At 34.4% G+C, this 13,667-nt stretch overlaps 1 protein-coding gene across 1 annotated transcript in view; it reads left to right on the forward strand.

Annotated features, from left to right (window-relative positions):
- Positions 1 to 2,073: 2,073 nt before the first annotated feature.
- LOC144433698 (kinesin-like protein KIF28) overlaps positions 2,074 to 13,667 on the forward strand; it is a 45,166-nt gene continuing 33,572 nt past the window's right edge. The window contains exons 1-3 of the mRNA XM_078122049.1: positions 2,074 to 2,112; positions 10,188 to 10,385; positions 11,040 to 11,172. Coding sequence (XP_077978175.1) covers positions 2,083 to 2,112; positions 10,188 to 10,385; positions 11,040 to 11,172 — 361 coding nt within the window. The 5' untranslated portion in view covers positions 2,074 to 2,082. The remainder of the gene's footprint in view (positions 2,113 to 10,187; positions 10,386 to 11,039; positions 11,173 to 13,667) is intronic.

Consider the following 13,667-nt stretch of genomic DNA (forward strand, 5'->3'; position numbering starts at 1 on the left):
ATCCAAATCAAAGAAAAGTGTAACTGTTCCCCAATCAAAGTAAAGTGTAACTGTTCCCCAATCAAAGTAAAGTGTAACTGTTCCCCAATCAAAGTAAAGTGTAACTGTTCCCCAATCAAAGTAAAGTGCAACTGTTGCTCAATCAAAGAAAAGTGCAACTGTTCCCCAATCAAAGTAAAGTGTAACTGTTCCCCAATCAAAGTAAAGTGTAACTGTTGCTCAATCAAAGAAAAGTGTAACTGTATCCAAATCAAAGAAAAGTGTAACTGTTCCCCAATCAAAGTAAAGTGTAACTGTTCCCCAATCAAAGTAAAGTGTAACTGTTCCCCAATCAAAGTAAAGTGTAACTGTTGCTCAATCAAAGAAAAGTGTAACTGTTCCTCAAAGTAAAATGTAGCTGTTCCCCAGTCAAGGTATTGAGCAATGGATATTGAGGCGTGTTTGATCTACCGATGAGGGCGCGCTCGTAATTAAGAATCATGAATCCTAGACATGGTATGGAACTGTGGGGTGTCGAAATTTGAAAAGTTCACTAGAAATCACCATTGTTGGATCGCCATTCATGTAAATAGGTCATATGTTTCAATATATACACTTACGGTCTTTCCTTCGAATAAACATTCATATCTACATTGGTAGCGAAGTGATCTTTATAATAACAATAATATATATGCAGTTTATTAAAACAAAAATTGTGACCAAAATCAAATGGTCAAAATGCTTGGGTTCACACAACACTGTCAACAGTAATATAAGCATGCTGAGAAATAAAGAAAAAAAAGTTGATCAATAATTAAAAGAAGTCCTAAAAAGTTGTAAAAGTGCAATTATTACAATTAAAATGTCATTTACAAGGAACAATTGCAACATAAAAGGCAGGGACTAATAAAACAAACAAAGATACATAGATAATAAATGCGAAATTAGCAAACTGTCAACACGCTAACATACGATAAACGCAACCAAACACAAACTTGAAAATTATTGACCGTCGTTTGCGGCTGCTCGAGTCGGACTGCGAAATGACGCTCGGCTTACTAACAATTTTCAACTTTTTTAGGAACAAGAATTTAAAATAAATTATTTGCTTCTTTCTACGTTTCTGTTAAAGTGGCCATATGGATGAGAATTTGGTATTTATTTTGGATTTTTATTTGATAAAACAGCTTCACTATGTTTTTCTACTTGAAAAAATAATGCGAAATAACATATACCAAGTCCATGTTCACATCTCAATAAACGGCAAAACATTAAACAATGTGTAAAATGTTTGTTATTGTACGTACAATAACAAACTTTTTACACTTTGTGCATCTTTTTGCAATGTTTTGAGTTATGAACATGGACTTAGTATATGTTCTTTCGCATTATTTTTTCATGTAGAAAAACATAGTGAAGCTGTTTTATCAAATAAAAATCCAAAATAAATACCAAATTCTCATCCATATGGCCACTTTAAGGTAAAGAAGTCCCCGCCTAGGCTATTATAAGCTTAGATATTATCGCCCGCCTCTCTAGCTAGCTGTCGTTACGGGATTTCGAACACGGCACGGATATAATAGATATGATATATGAGTGCCTTTAAAAAAAACAAAATGTTCCTCAAACAATTTGTTGAGGGCGTCCCATGACCTGGATTCCATGATAACTAACCCAAACATACCGAAGGCTCTATCAACAATGACATGACACTAGCACAGTCCCATATATCAAACCCGTGACCTATTATGCACACCGTCCCGTGGCGTCACACGACTTCGATCGTTTGAAAGGGACAAGACAACAGAACAATGCGTTGACCGGCTGTCCATTTTGTGTGAGGACACGGTACTATTGTTTGTTTACGGAGCTCGAGGTTCGTATGGTACGACATTTACTTACCTTGTGCAGTCCTATGTTATGTCGGAACGTTAAATGATCGAAACTGTAACGTTCACCTTTGCTGAGTCCAGGACTTGGCGACGCTGAGCGGAGTCGAGATCGAGGAACTTACCGTTTGATTTGTTGTAGTGATTGAATTCAATCATAATCTGTCGTTAAGGACGAGTGAACCGAAGAAGAGAGATGGCGGGCGCCGAGAACATGAAAGTTGTGGTCCGTGTCAGACCATTCATATCCTTTTCAATGTACAACAATGTCTAGTTCACCGTCAACTTCACAATAAGTGTTCAATCATAGAAACTTTGTAGGATATTCCTTTTCAGTTATTTGCATGTGTCGTTCAATAATTCTCACAGACTACATGGAAATGTCAGCTCTCGCGTTGCCCACAGGTGTTTATATTTACAAGACCAGTATCGGGAACTGTCAAAACTACATGTCTTAGATCACATAACATATATTCTAAATCTAATTGTATGTACGTACATGGTGTGATTCCTTCTACAAATTACACACAGACTCACGTCAGTACCCAAGTTAAGAGTTACATGAGGTATATTATATTGTCATTCTTCTTAGATTGGGTTCTGGAACGCATATTTATGTTTCAGTGAGAGGAGATCCTGTCTTTGAGAGGTTGAATACGTTGTAAATAAAATATAAAGGAGGAGCACACAGTGAAAGGTTACTGAGGTACAGTGGCACCTATTGAAATTTTGATTGGTTTGACATAATGATTTATGATATTATGACATCATTCAAGGTTTTGGCGATGATGTCATACAATCTTGCTGGAAGTAATGTAAATAATAATAAAACAACAACAACAACAACAACAACAACAATGTTTACTAACAGTGGTATATAATACAAAACATAATATCTTCAGGAAACAAAAGCAGGATACAGACTTTTTTGTTTAGGGATACTAGTGAACTGTTACATATATTATCCACTTATGTCATCTGAGGTCAACTACATGTATACATGATGTATACTTTAATCCAGTCAATGAATAATTACAGAATGTTATTCCTCAACATCTTTCTTCATTCAACCAAGGAAAATACAAGTGAACTACGAGGGCTTTATCATCATGAGTCGATAGACACAACCCTTACATGTAGGACACGAGTATTTTCCGGCTGAATGAAGAAAATATTAGAGAATAACATAATTATACTAATGCCAGTAATATCAAAGAAAAATTGGGGAAATAATGACATTTTGAATGTTTTTATTCATATTTCGAACACAGCAGAACCAGTGACTCATAGAAAAACGTTGTCGTTACATCAACGCACGTTGTCGTGACGTAGAACAACAAGAGTATATATTCCATATTTGTTGTATATGGCTAATGCACATGGTATAATGTACATGTATATATTATTAGGGACTCATTCCTTCTTGGGAATACAGTGTTTAAACTAAGTATTAATGGAACATTTTGTATATATTAACTTGTAAAGAAATCATTGTGAAGTTAACTACCTTTAGCAGTAAAGGCCATGGATTATGTCCCTGGTTCTCACATCATTATTATGTTATCAATGGTGTCGACTTCACATAGGATTATTCTTTTGTTCTGGACCAACATTTTCTGTAATTCCAGCTGTCAGACTACGGGTTTTTTATACTTAAATTGTGATCCTCTATACTTAGTCCAAATAAATCAGACTTTGGAAGCGCTGAAGTCCCCTTTTGCCAGTCAGAGGAATTTTTCTGCTTGAGTCGACTGTCAAAAAAATAATGTGTTGCTGCAAGGCATCCAATGGACCATGGTTTACATATAGCATAATGTTGTGCAGGTTTCTCCATGAAGATAACTCCAAATACATGCACACATTCAGATCACACCCACACAAACACACTCACAAACAAACACACGCACACACACATATGCATGCACACGTGCACATGCACATACCTAAACACACACATATACACACACACACACACACCATGCATGCACACATACATGCACACGCACGCATGCACGTGCGCACACACACACACACACACACACACACACACTCAGAGTTCCATCCATGATTCAATCCCAGAATTGTACAAGTATACAGTATGTTATCTTATCAGAGGAGCCATGATTAGATATGACAGTCATTCTTTAGTAGTTAAGAACCTACTGTTATTTGTACTTCTGTCAGACAACATTTATTTTCTTAGTCCTAGTAAGTCCAGTACAGGCCTTTAAGGCCAGAGTTTCAGTCCCAGATTCTCACATTAGTCTTATCTTAAATCAGTGAAATCATAAGGATTACAGGATATAAACTCTTTTGTCCTGTACTTCTGTCACACAACTGTTTTTTTCTCATCCAAATTTTAGTTCTAATCTAACACGTGACTATAGTACATGTAACAGGGTCCTCTAAGTTTGACTTGATAAAATCATAGACATCAGAGAGATTGAGACTCCAATTTCTATGAGAATTCATTGTATCATTCATTCAACTATTTTCCTCATTTTCTTTGTAAAAAAAAAATTGTGTTTCTGTAAGATTATTCTGTGTGAAAATAATTGTCATTATTACATACACGTTATCATAGCTTAGCCTAAGAATTTAGAACTTTGGTTGGGGGGAGGAGGGGGGGGGGGATCACATGAGGGGCAGTCTTCCCTCTAAATCTAAGGGGTTCACACAAAAAAGTTGTAGAATTTTGAAAACAGTCAAAATTGGTAGAATTGTGAAAACACCCCAAAGGTGTTGTGCACTTCACAAAGTGTGGCTTCTCCCTGTAGAGGTGTGTGTGTGGTGTTAGAAGGCCCTGGCAGGCTTGGGAGGGTGGGTGTGTGGTGTTAGAAGGCCCTGACAGGCTTGGGAGGGTGGCATGTTTTTCCAATAAATCATGTCTGAACTATGGTCAGGAATCTTAGTTACGTGTAAAGCTCCAGTAGTCATAATCCAAATGATATTTCTCTTGATATTTGGTCTTATATTTAGCCTGTTGAAGTCAATGTGTGTATAAATTATAAACACCCAGTGATCAAGCCTACTGAAGTCAATGTGTGTATAAATTATAAACACCCAGTGATCAAGCCTATTGAAGTCATTGTGTGTATAATCACCTAGTGACCAAATTTGTTCAATATCCTACAAATTTATAAGTTGTTGTCAATTACTAGATTAGTCATGTCAAACTGATGTCAGTCCATTGTACACAGTGAAATCAGATAGATAGATAGATAGAGAAGTCATTTACCTTATCAGTAAGGATTGATCTGTTTCCATTACAGTTCTGGTGTGCCTTTCAACAGGTGAAAATTGCCAAAAATATTGAAACATTGAGCCTCGTTTAGAAAAGGATTAACATATAGGTGTGAAAATGTGTTGTCTGGTAGACAGCTATAGAAAAAGTTAGTGCACAACAAAAGAATGGTCTCTTCCATATGGCTCCACTGATAAGATAACACTGGGTGGGTGGTGGAGGTATTTGTATGTTTACTTGTGAAAATCTGCTGTTTTTCATGCCAAAGCTTTTGAAAAATTTGGTCCAGAGTAAAGAAAAATCCTATGTAATACATATGACTTCACTAATAAGATAACACTATTACGAAAACCCAGTATTGAAACCCTGGCCTTTAAAAGCCTTTTGGGAAATCTGCTCAGACAAGTAGATCTTCCCTATATGACAACTCTTAACAAAGACACCATTGGGTGTCAATTGTCAAATGGTCTTAGAAAGTAGGACTGATTGTTGTGACTATTTGTGATAACCAATACAAAGCCTTATTGTGCCCCCAACGTCATCTCTTATTGGTTCGTTATTCAGTTTGTCTAAGTACTGTAAATTATAACATATATTGATTTTACACTTCATATACAGTCATTGAACTAATCAAAACACAGTAATCGTTTGGTGAGGACATCAATATATTTCAAATTTTTTTCAAAGTTGTTAAACTCCTTGAGATGTTGTGTATGGGTTCAATAAGGTAAACAAACATCAGGTGGTATTTGATGTATATATTTGTCATCTAGTACACAATGTAAACGCATATATATACTGCTGACAGTTAAGTGTTTATTTATGTTATTGTATGGTAAAGGGGCACAGACTGAGTTTATGCTTCTTTTCTTTTCTTTTCTTTTTTTTTGGGGGGGGGGTGTAATTTTTGGTGCATATTTATTAAAATGTACTTACTTACAGTATTCTACTTACTGAAGCCATACTCATCACCTGCAATTGAAGACTCAAACCTTGCATTAAGATATAACTTATGATGGTTTTTTTGATATGTATAGAAATGTTATGGATATTTTTACTATACAGTCAACTCTTCTCACAATGCCAAAGGACACTTTTAATATCATAGCAGACATACATTAATATTATTAACATTATACTAGAGTAGTTTAATCAAGATCTTTCTGTAAATATTTTCACTTCGAGAGTAAAAAAACTTATAACCTCAACTTGTCGCCACTTCTAAATGGTATTGCTGCCATACATAAATTGTGACTTAGAGTTGCATAGTCTGTAACTAAAATATCATTTTCAGTAAGTCACCATACAAAATCCACTAACAGAACATAAATATAATTTACATAAAATTATATAAATCCTACCTTGAATTTGAAGGAATCAGAGTCAACACGGTTTGATATAAGTGGTTAGATATGAACAAAGAGTATATGAAATTGAGACTGGTGATTTTCAAATTAATTAGTTACCAAACACCAATTGAATTATGTCATGAATCATTTTGGTATATCATATCTAATTTCCTGTTGAGATGTCCACCAAGTGTTAGACATGGTTCAACATGCTATAATAACTAGTTGGTATAAGAAGAGTATATTGCAGTATGAAACAAAAAGTAACCATCAAAAGTAATGAAGTTATATTTATAATAATTCTAATTATACTACTTTATTGATCTTGTGAGGGGAAATTGGGAAACTGTCAGCAGTTAAGATTATAATACTACATAACAAACAATACACTACAGACATAACAGTTACAAAGAATCAGTACAGGATAGCGACACAAAATTACTACAAATCAAAATTATGTAAATAGGTCTGCCCCTTTAAAGCAGTACTAACTGCAACTGGGAAGTTTTTTTTAAAAACTATTTTGATTAATAATTTGTTCCTACTACTGTATACAGTATTGAATCACCCATGGGTAAACATATATACATGTTATGATATATAGCAGTACACATATATTGTGCAATAAATCCAATCAAATTGAATTTTGGGTCCGCACCTTAAAATCAGTGTCCCTACAATATGTTACTGTACTACTTATGGATAAAGTCGATTGCTACTAAATGAACACGTATAATGTCTAATTATTGGTGTTTTAACAATTCCATGTGAATATACATGTATTGTTGGTTGTCTGATTGAAATAATAATATTACAGTTACAGTTAGTTCAGCTTTAATTTATCAACAGATATTGACTACCCTTACATGATGTATATAGTAGTCAGTGTTTGATGAATACAAGGTGTGTCAGTCAATGTAGATTAATACATTGATACAATGTCATGTAATTTGTCAAAGTTTAAATTGAATTTTTATAGTTTTAATCCTTGTAACAACATAAAGTACAATTTGTGGCAGACTAAACAACAGCTAAGAACATAAGATTGAGTTTGATTCCATAGCAACAATGGTTACATTACACAGTTTATTAGAGCTAAATACTAAAAGGAGCCAAGTAGCATGTAACATACAATAAAAAGTGAGTTTTTGGCTAAAACTCAAAGATGTCCTAATATGTCCAAAATATTTGTAAAATTACACTTCAAATGTAGAGTTAACAAGAAAACATTTAACACTAAAGTTGATAATATCTTTATGATGAAAGAAGGCCTAGAAAGTATTTAGTTCCAGTTACCTGACCCCACCTAGCTTTTTACTGCCGACCCTAAACATTTCTTTACGTATTCGAGAAAAAACTAAGAAAATCATGAAAAGTCTTGCCAAAGATATATAGTGGATGCGGAAACTGACATCAACTAAAAAAGACAATATAAAACTATTCTTCCAATCTGTAATGGCTATACATCTGATAGTAAGAAATAAACAACACAGAGACCATTTGGAAAACAATAGAAAACCTGAACTAGACACTCACACAGAAAAAAATATAATAAAATAAAATAAAAAAAACTACCTACATGTACCGCCACCTATTCTAAAATTGAATGTAATTAGAACTACATAATTTGTTTTTAATAATTTTAAGGAGAAGAAAAAGTAAGCTAGCAAAAATACATATTAGTAATGTAACCATAACTCTATACATTAGCTGTATATTATCATTTGACAGCAGGGAACAAATCAACCCAGCAGACAACCCACAGTTGTAATGTAACCATGGATACATTGCATTTTACTTGGTTGTGTAAAGAATTTGTAGTTTTGGCATGAAGTGGTGTATTTTTTAAACACAAAGGACATTGAATTCAGAACAGAGCCAAGCTGACCTGAAATGACATTTTTTGTATTTTGTAAAACTTACGGTGGTATCAAGTATTTAAGTATTAACCATTTACTGAGTCAAATATGGAAAGAAGTATTTAAGAAGGATTAGAACAGTTATAGTGAAATGTTGGTCAGTTTTACTGTTACTATTAGGAGATAACTAAAGTAGTTTCTAATTACAAAATGTAGCTAAATACTGCACTGTACTGAAACCTTTATTACTAGCAAGCTTAAACTAGTGGCCATATGGATGAGGATTGGGTAGTTATTTTGGATTTTCAATTTATAAAACAAATTTTATCATGGCTTTCTACTTGAAAAACTAATGTGAAACAACATTGACAGAATCTGTGTTTGTGACATTGCAAAAATACTAAAAAATGTGTAAAAAGTTTGTTATTGTACATACAAAGATTTTACATACTGGTAATGCTCCCAGGGTTAGGCACTCCTAGCCTTGTTTGATTCCCAGGATAACTTGTCCCATTGTAGACCTTTTCTATACCAGATTTGCCAATTATCATAACTTTATTTTAGACAGGTTACATGATGCAATATTGTTGAAAATGACTTATCATCACTTGTAACTTGGCAATGACTTACCAACACGTTTAACTTGGCAATGACTTACCAACACTTGTAACCTGACAATGACTTACCAACTCTTGTAACCTGACAATGACTTACCATCACTTGTAACTTTGCAATGACTTACCAACACTTGTAACTTTGCAATGACTTACCATCACTTGTAACTTTGCAATGACTTACCATCACTTGTAACTTTGCAATGACTTACCAACACTTGTAACTTTGCAATGACTTACCAACACTTGTAACTTTGCAATGACTTACCATCACTTGTAACTTTGCAATGACTTACCATCACTTGTAACTTTGCAATGACTTACCATCACTTGTAACTTTGCAATGACTTACCATCACTTGTAACTTTGCAATGACTTACCATCACTTGTAACTTTGCAATGACTTACCATCACTTGTAACTTTGCAATGACTTACCATCACTTGTAACTTTGCAATGACTTACCTACACGTTTAACTTGACAATGACTTACCAACACTTGTAACTTGACAATGACTTATCAACACTTGTAACTTGACAATGACTTACCAACTCTTGTAACTCGACAATGACTTACCATCACTTGTAACTTTGCAATGACTTACCTACACGTTTAACTTGACAATGACTTACCAACACTTGTAATTTGACAATGACTTACCATCACTTGTAACTTTGCAATGACTTACCTACACGTTTAACTTGACAATGACTTACCAACACTTGTAATTTTGCAATGACTTACCTGCACGTTTAACTTGACAATGACTTACCAACACTTGTAACTTGACAATGACTTACCAACTCTTGTAACTTGACAATGACTTACCAACACTTGTAATTTGACAATGACTTACCATCACTTGTAATTTTGCAATGACTTACCTGCACGTTTAACTTGACAATGACTTACCAACACTTGTAACTTGACAATGACTTACCAACTCTTGTAACTTGACAATGACTTACCATCACTTGTAACTTGACAATGACTTACCTACACATTTAACTTGACAATGACTTACCAACACTTGTAACTTGACAATGACTTACCATCACTTGTAACTTTGCAATGACTTACCAAGTCTTGTAACCTGACAATGACTTACCAACACTTGTAACTTGACAATGACTTACCAAGTCTTGTAACTTGACAATGACTTACCAACACTTGTAACTTGCAATGACTTACCAACATATCAGATAAAAACATACATCCAGATTCTGTCAAGTCTTTTCCTTAATATTGTGTACAATGAACGAGAGAGGAACCGCAATGCATTGTGCATTGTTCAGATGTTTGACAAGACTACAGAACTGACCAATCCTGATGCACCTGACAATGAACCTAAACGTTTTGCTTTTGATTACTCATACTGGTCACATGATGGATTTCGGGAAAGACCAGATGACAAATACCTGGAAGGAACAAATCCCAAATATATAGATCAGGTAAGACTTATGGCATGGGATTTCAGTAGAGCCACCCCTCTCTCTTATTGACCCCCCCCCCCCCCCAGCCATATTAAATGCTCTTTGGAGAACCCAGGATCCCAAGGAAGTATGAAATATTTTTGTGACAATATTGTAGTGTACATGAATCGTATTGTTTTGATACATTTGTAGATGATACTTCAGACTTTATGGAACACTTGAATTCATGTTTAAAATAACGAAATAAATATTTACCATTATATAATTATTATTATTAACAACATGAATTTCTGTTGTAATGAAGTTGAAGACTGTATTCCAATATAATTAATTTGTATTTCTAAGTAAGTTCCCATGTGTACATTGTATTATACAGAAGGGAATGAGAATAACCTACTGACTTTAGTTTTAAAAAATCCCAAAGGACCAGAGTTATAGACTGGAAATTTTAAAGTGATACTTATTTTGGATATTTAATTAAGTACTAAAAGAACTCTTCTATGTCTTTCTACTTGAAAAAACCTCAATGTGACAGCATATATGCACCAATTCCTTGCTTGTACTCAACATATTCAATTGCAAATTTGTTTTCAAATTTTAAAAATGTTGTATTTGTTTCAAGTACAAAGGATTTAAAGTGTGATGTATTCCATTCCAATGTTTCTTTTCCAGCATAGAGTTTTTGATGACTTGGGAAGGAAGATGCTGGACAATGCCTGGAAAGGCTATAACTGTTCCCTGTTTGCCTATGGACAAACAGGAAGTGGGAAATCATATTCCATAATGGGATATGGATCAAACAAAGGTAAGAAACTGATTATTTATGAGATAGAAATTGAATATTCATAAATTTGTATTTAAATACATGTATTGATTGTTGAACGTTCATATTATGACAATGTTCTTACAACTTAAATTCTAACCTAGCTACATCTGAACGATTTTTTGAAATTGTTTTTTTTTAGGTACAGTAACTTACTTAAACAATAATGTACGCCCTTCCAGCCCATAATGGACGAAAGCAAACTTTGAACGACATAATGGGCGAGGCGACAGCCGAGCCCATTATGGAGTGCAAAGTTTGCTTTCGTCCATTATGGTCTGGGAGGGCATACATTATTGTTATTATTTTATAGTTTTGCCAATTCCAGTGAATTTGTAGACCGAGAAACGCAAAACAACGTATAATATACACAGCGCTGAACATCGTCTGCCATGTTTGGCCCGGAAGCTGAATACTAATCATAGCGACACACGTACGGACACGTACACACACATATACACTTCAATGAACTGCTGTGAACACAAATTTGTTTCATGAATGCGTTGTATTTTTAAACAGTGGAAATGACAATCATAAGTAACAACATACATTTCGAAAAGATACCTAGTCGTATGAAGAAGCAGAACAAATAAGCTTGTATTGTTATGCTCGTTCCGGGGCCGCGATGCCCAATAACGGAGTACATTATCAGTAATAATGTACAGCGATGACATCACAAAATTCACTGGAATTGGTAATGCTATTATAATATAATTTCCAATATTGTACACTCTCAATCAATTGAAGGTAAACTTGTGTATGTAGCTGCACACATAGGGTAGGGCTCGAATTGACAGTTGTCCCATGTCCACAGACTACCAATTCTTGTCATGGTGCTACCATAATTTGTAGCTGTGACAGCGAACTCAGGCTACCACTGATTATGCTATTATTTAAAGGATGGAAGATTTACAGACATGAAAGTATTTTAATAACAAACGTATTTCCAATAGAGGAACTCTGTTTTCAGTTCAGGAATATAGGACTATTGTTCACCATCCTTAGGCTACCACTTTCTGCATTGGTAGCCCACTGGGACTACAAAGAGAACAGTTAATTTCAAGCCCTGTAGGACGATAAGAAAATGTACTTGAATTTTATGATCCAGACTGTAAAATCAATGGCTCCATTGATCAGAACTGTGTTTTATTGGCTTATAAAATGTAATCATTCGTGACACATGCCATGAAATAATGTGACGATTGCATTGACTGAAAGTGTATGACCTAACTTGAATGTTACAATAAGGCGCAATCAATCAAATACTTTGTTTGGCGTCCTTAAATTTCAACAATACCCACCACTGGCAGACGGGAAAAAACAAATACAGAAAAAAATACCTGCAATGCAAGTATGTCATGTAGAAAAAAAAACCTTTTGTGTCAGTTTACTTTCTGTTTGCACCTATTAGATCTACTACATACACTGGTGCAGTATAAATGTCAGAATCCAAAGTTTGATTCTTTTAAACAACTATTTAGAAATATGTGTAGTTATTCTGAAAATGTCCGTTTATAGTACTATAAATCACAGCCTTTCACAGAAATTTTAAGCAAACAAAATTTGTTTTTAATTTTCAAATCTATCAAAAACCTACCCGCATGCAGGTGGAATGCAAATAATTTAATTGATGGCTCCTAACAGAGATTTAGCTTTTTTTAGAAGTAGCTGGTAAAATTGTAAAACTAGGTAGTGATAACTGTGAGGGAAAGCTATAAAGCAATACTCTGAAAAAAAGGAGCTAGAAAGAAATTGTGGAGTAGCTGGTTACCGATTGTGTTTGTCTTCTACAAGACATTATCATCACTGTTCCCCAATAATTGTCTTCGTTCAGCCAAGTGAGTCACTGACCTATGGGCGTTTTGTCACTACAAGTCACTAGACGAGTAGTGGCAACCCTTAGGGCACAAGTATTTTCCAGCTGAATGAAGAAAAACATTGGAGAATAACATAATTATACCAGCGCCAGTAATATCAAAGAAAAATCGGGGAAAGTAGTGGCAATTTTTGAACGTTTTGACACATACTTCGAACACAGCAGAACCAGTGACATGTGTTGTCATGACATAGAACGACTAGATTTATATTCTATATTTTTTGTTCAACTTGGCTCCTATAACAGCTATAAGTGGCAAATCAAACTCATGAAACTGGATTCAAAACCAATCAATCGCTTGTGATTCAAACATGTTACTACAGTAACACTGGTCTACCTATGTGTGGATAAAATTGATTACTAATTAACAGGCGTAATATGTCTTCTATAAAAAGTAATTTTGATAAATATCTCTTTGATGGCTTGATGGAAAAAATGGTCCAGTTGCAACTAGTGCATGGTTTGAAAATAAATGATGTACTATAGATAATGATTTTAAGATGCTATCATGGATATACATAAATGCTGATAACCAACAAAAATAATTCTCCATTGATGTAAGTCTTAAGTGTATTTTCACCAAATTTCTATAATTGTCTGT

Source organism: Glandiceps talaboti, chromosome 4 (genome assembly GCF_964340395.1).
Source record: "Glandiceps talaboti chromosome 4, keGlaTala1.1, whole genome shotgun sequence".
Classification (NCBI taxonomy): domain Eukaryota; kingdom Metazoa; phylum Hemichordata; class Enteropneusta; family Spengelidae; genus Glandiceps; species Glandiceps talaboti.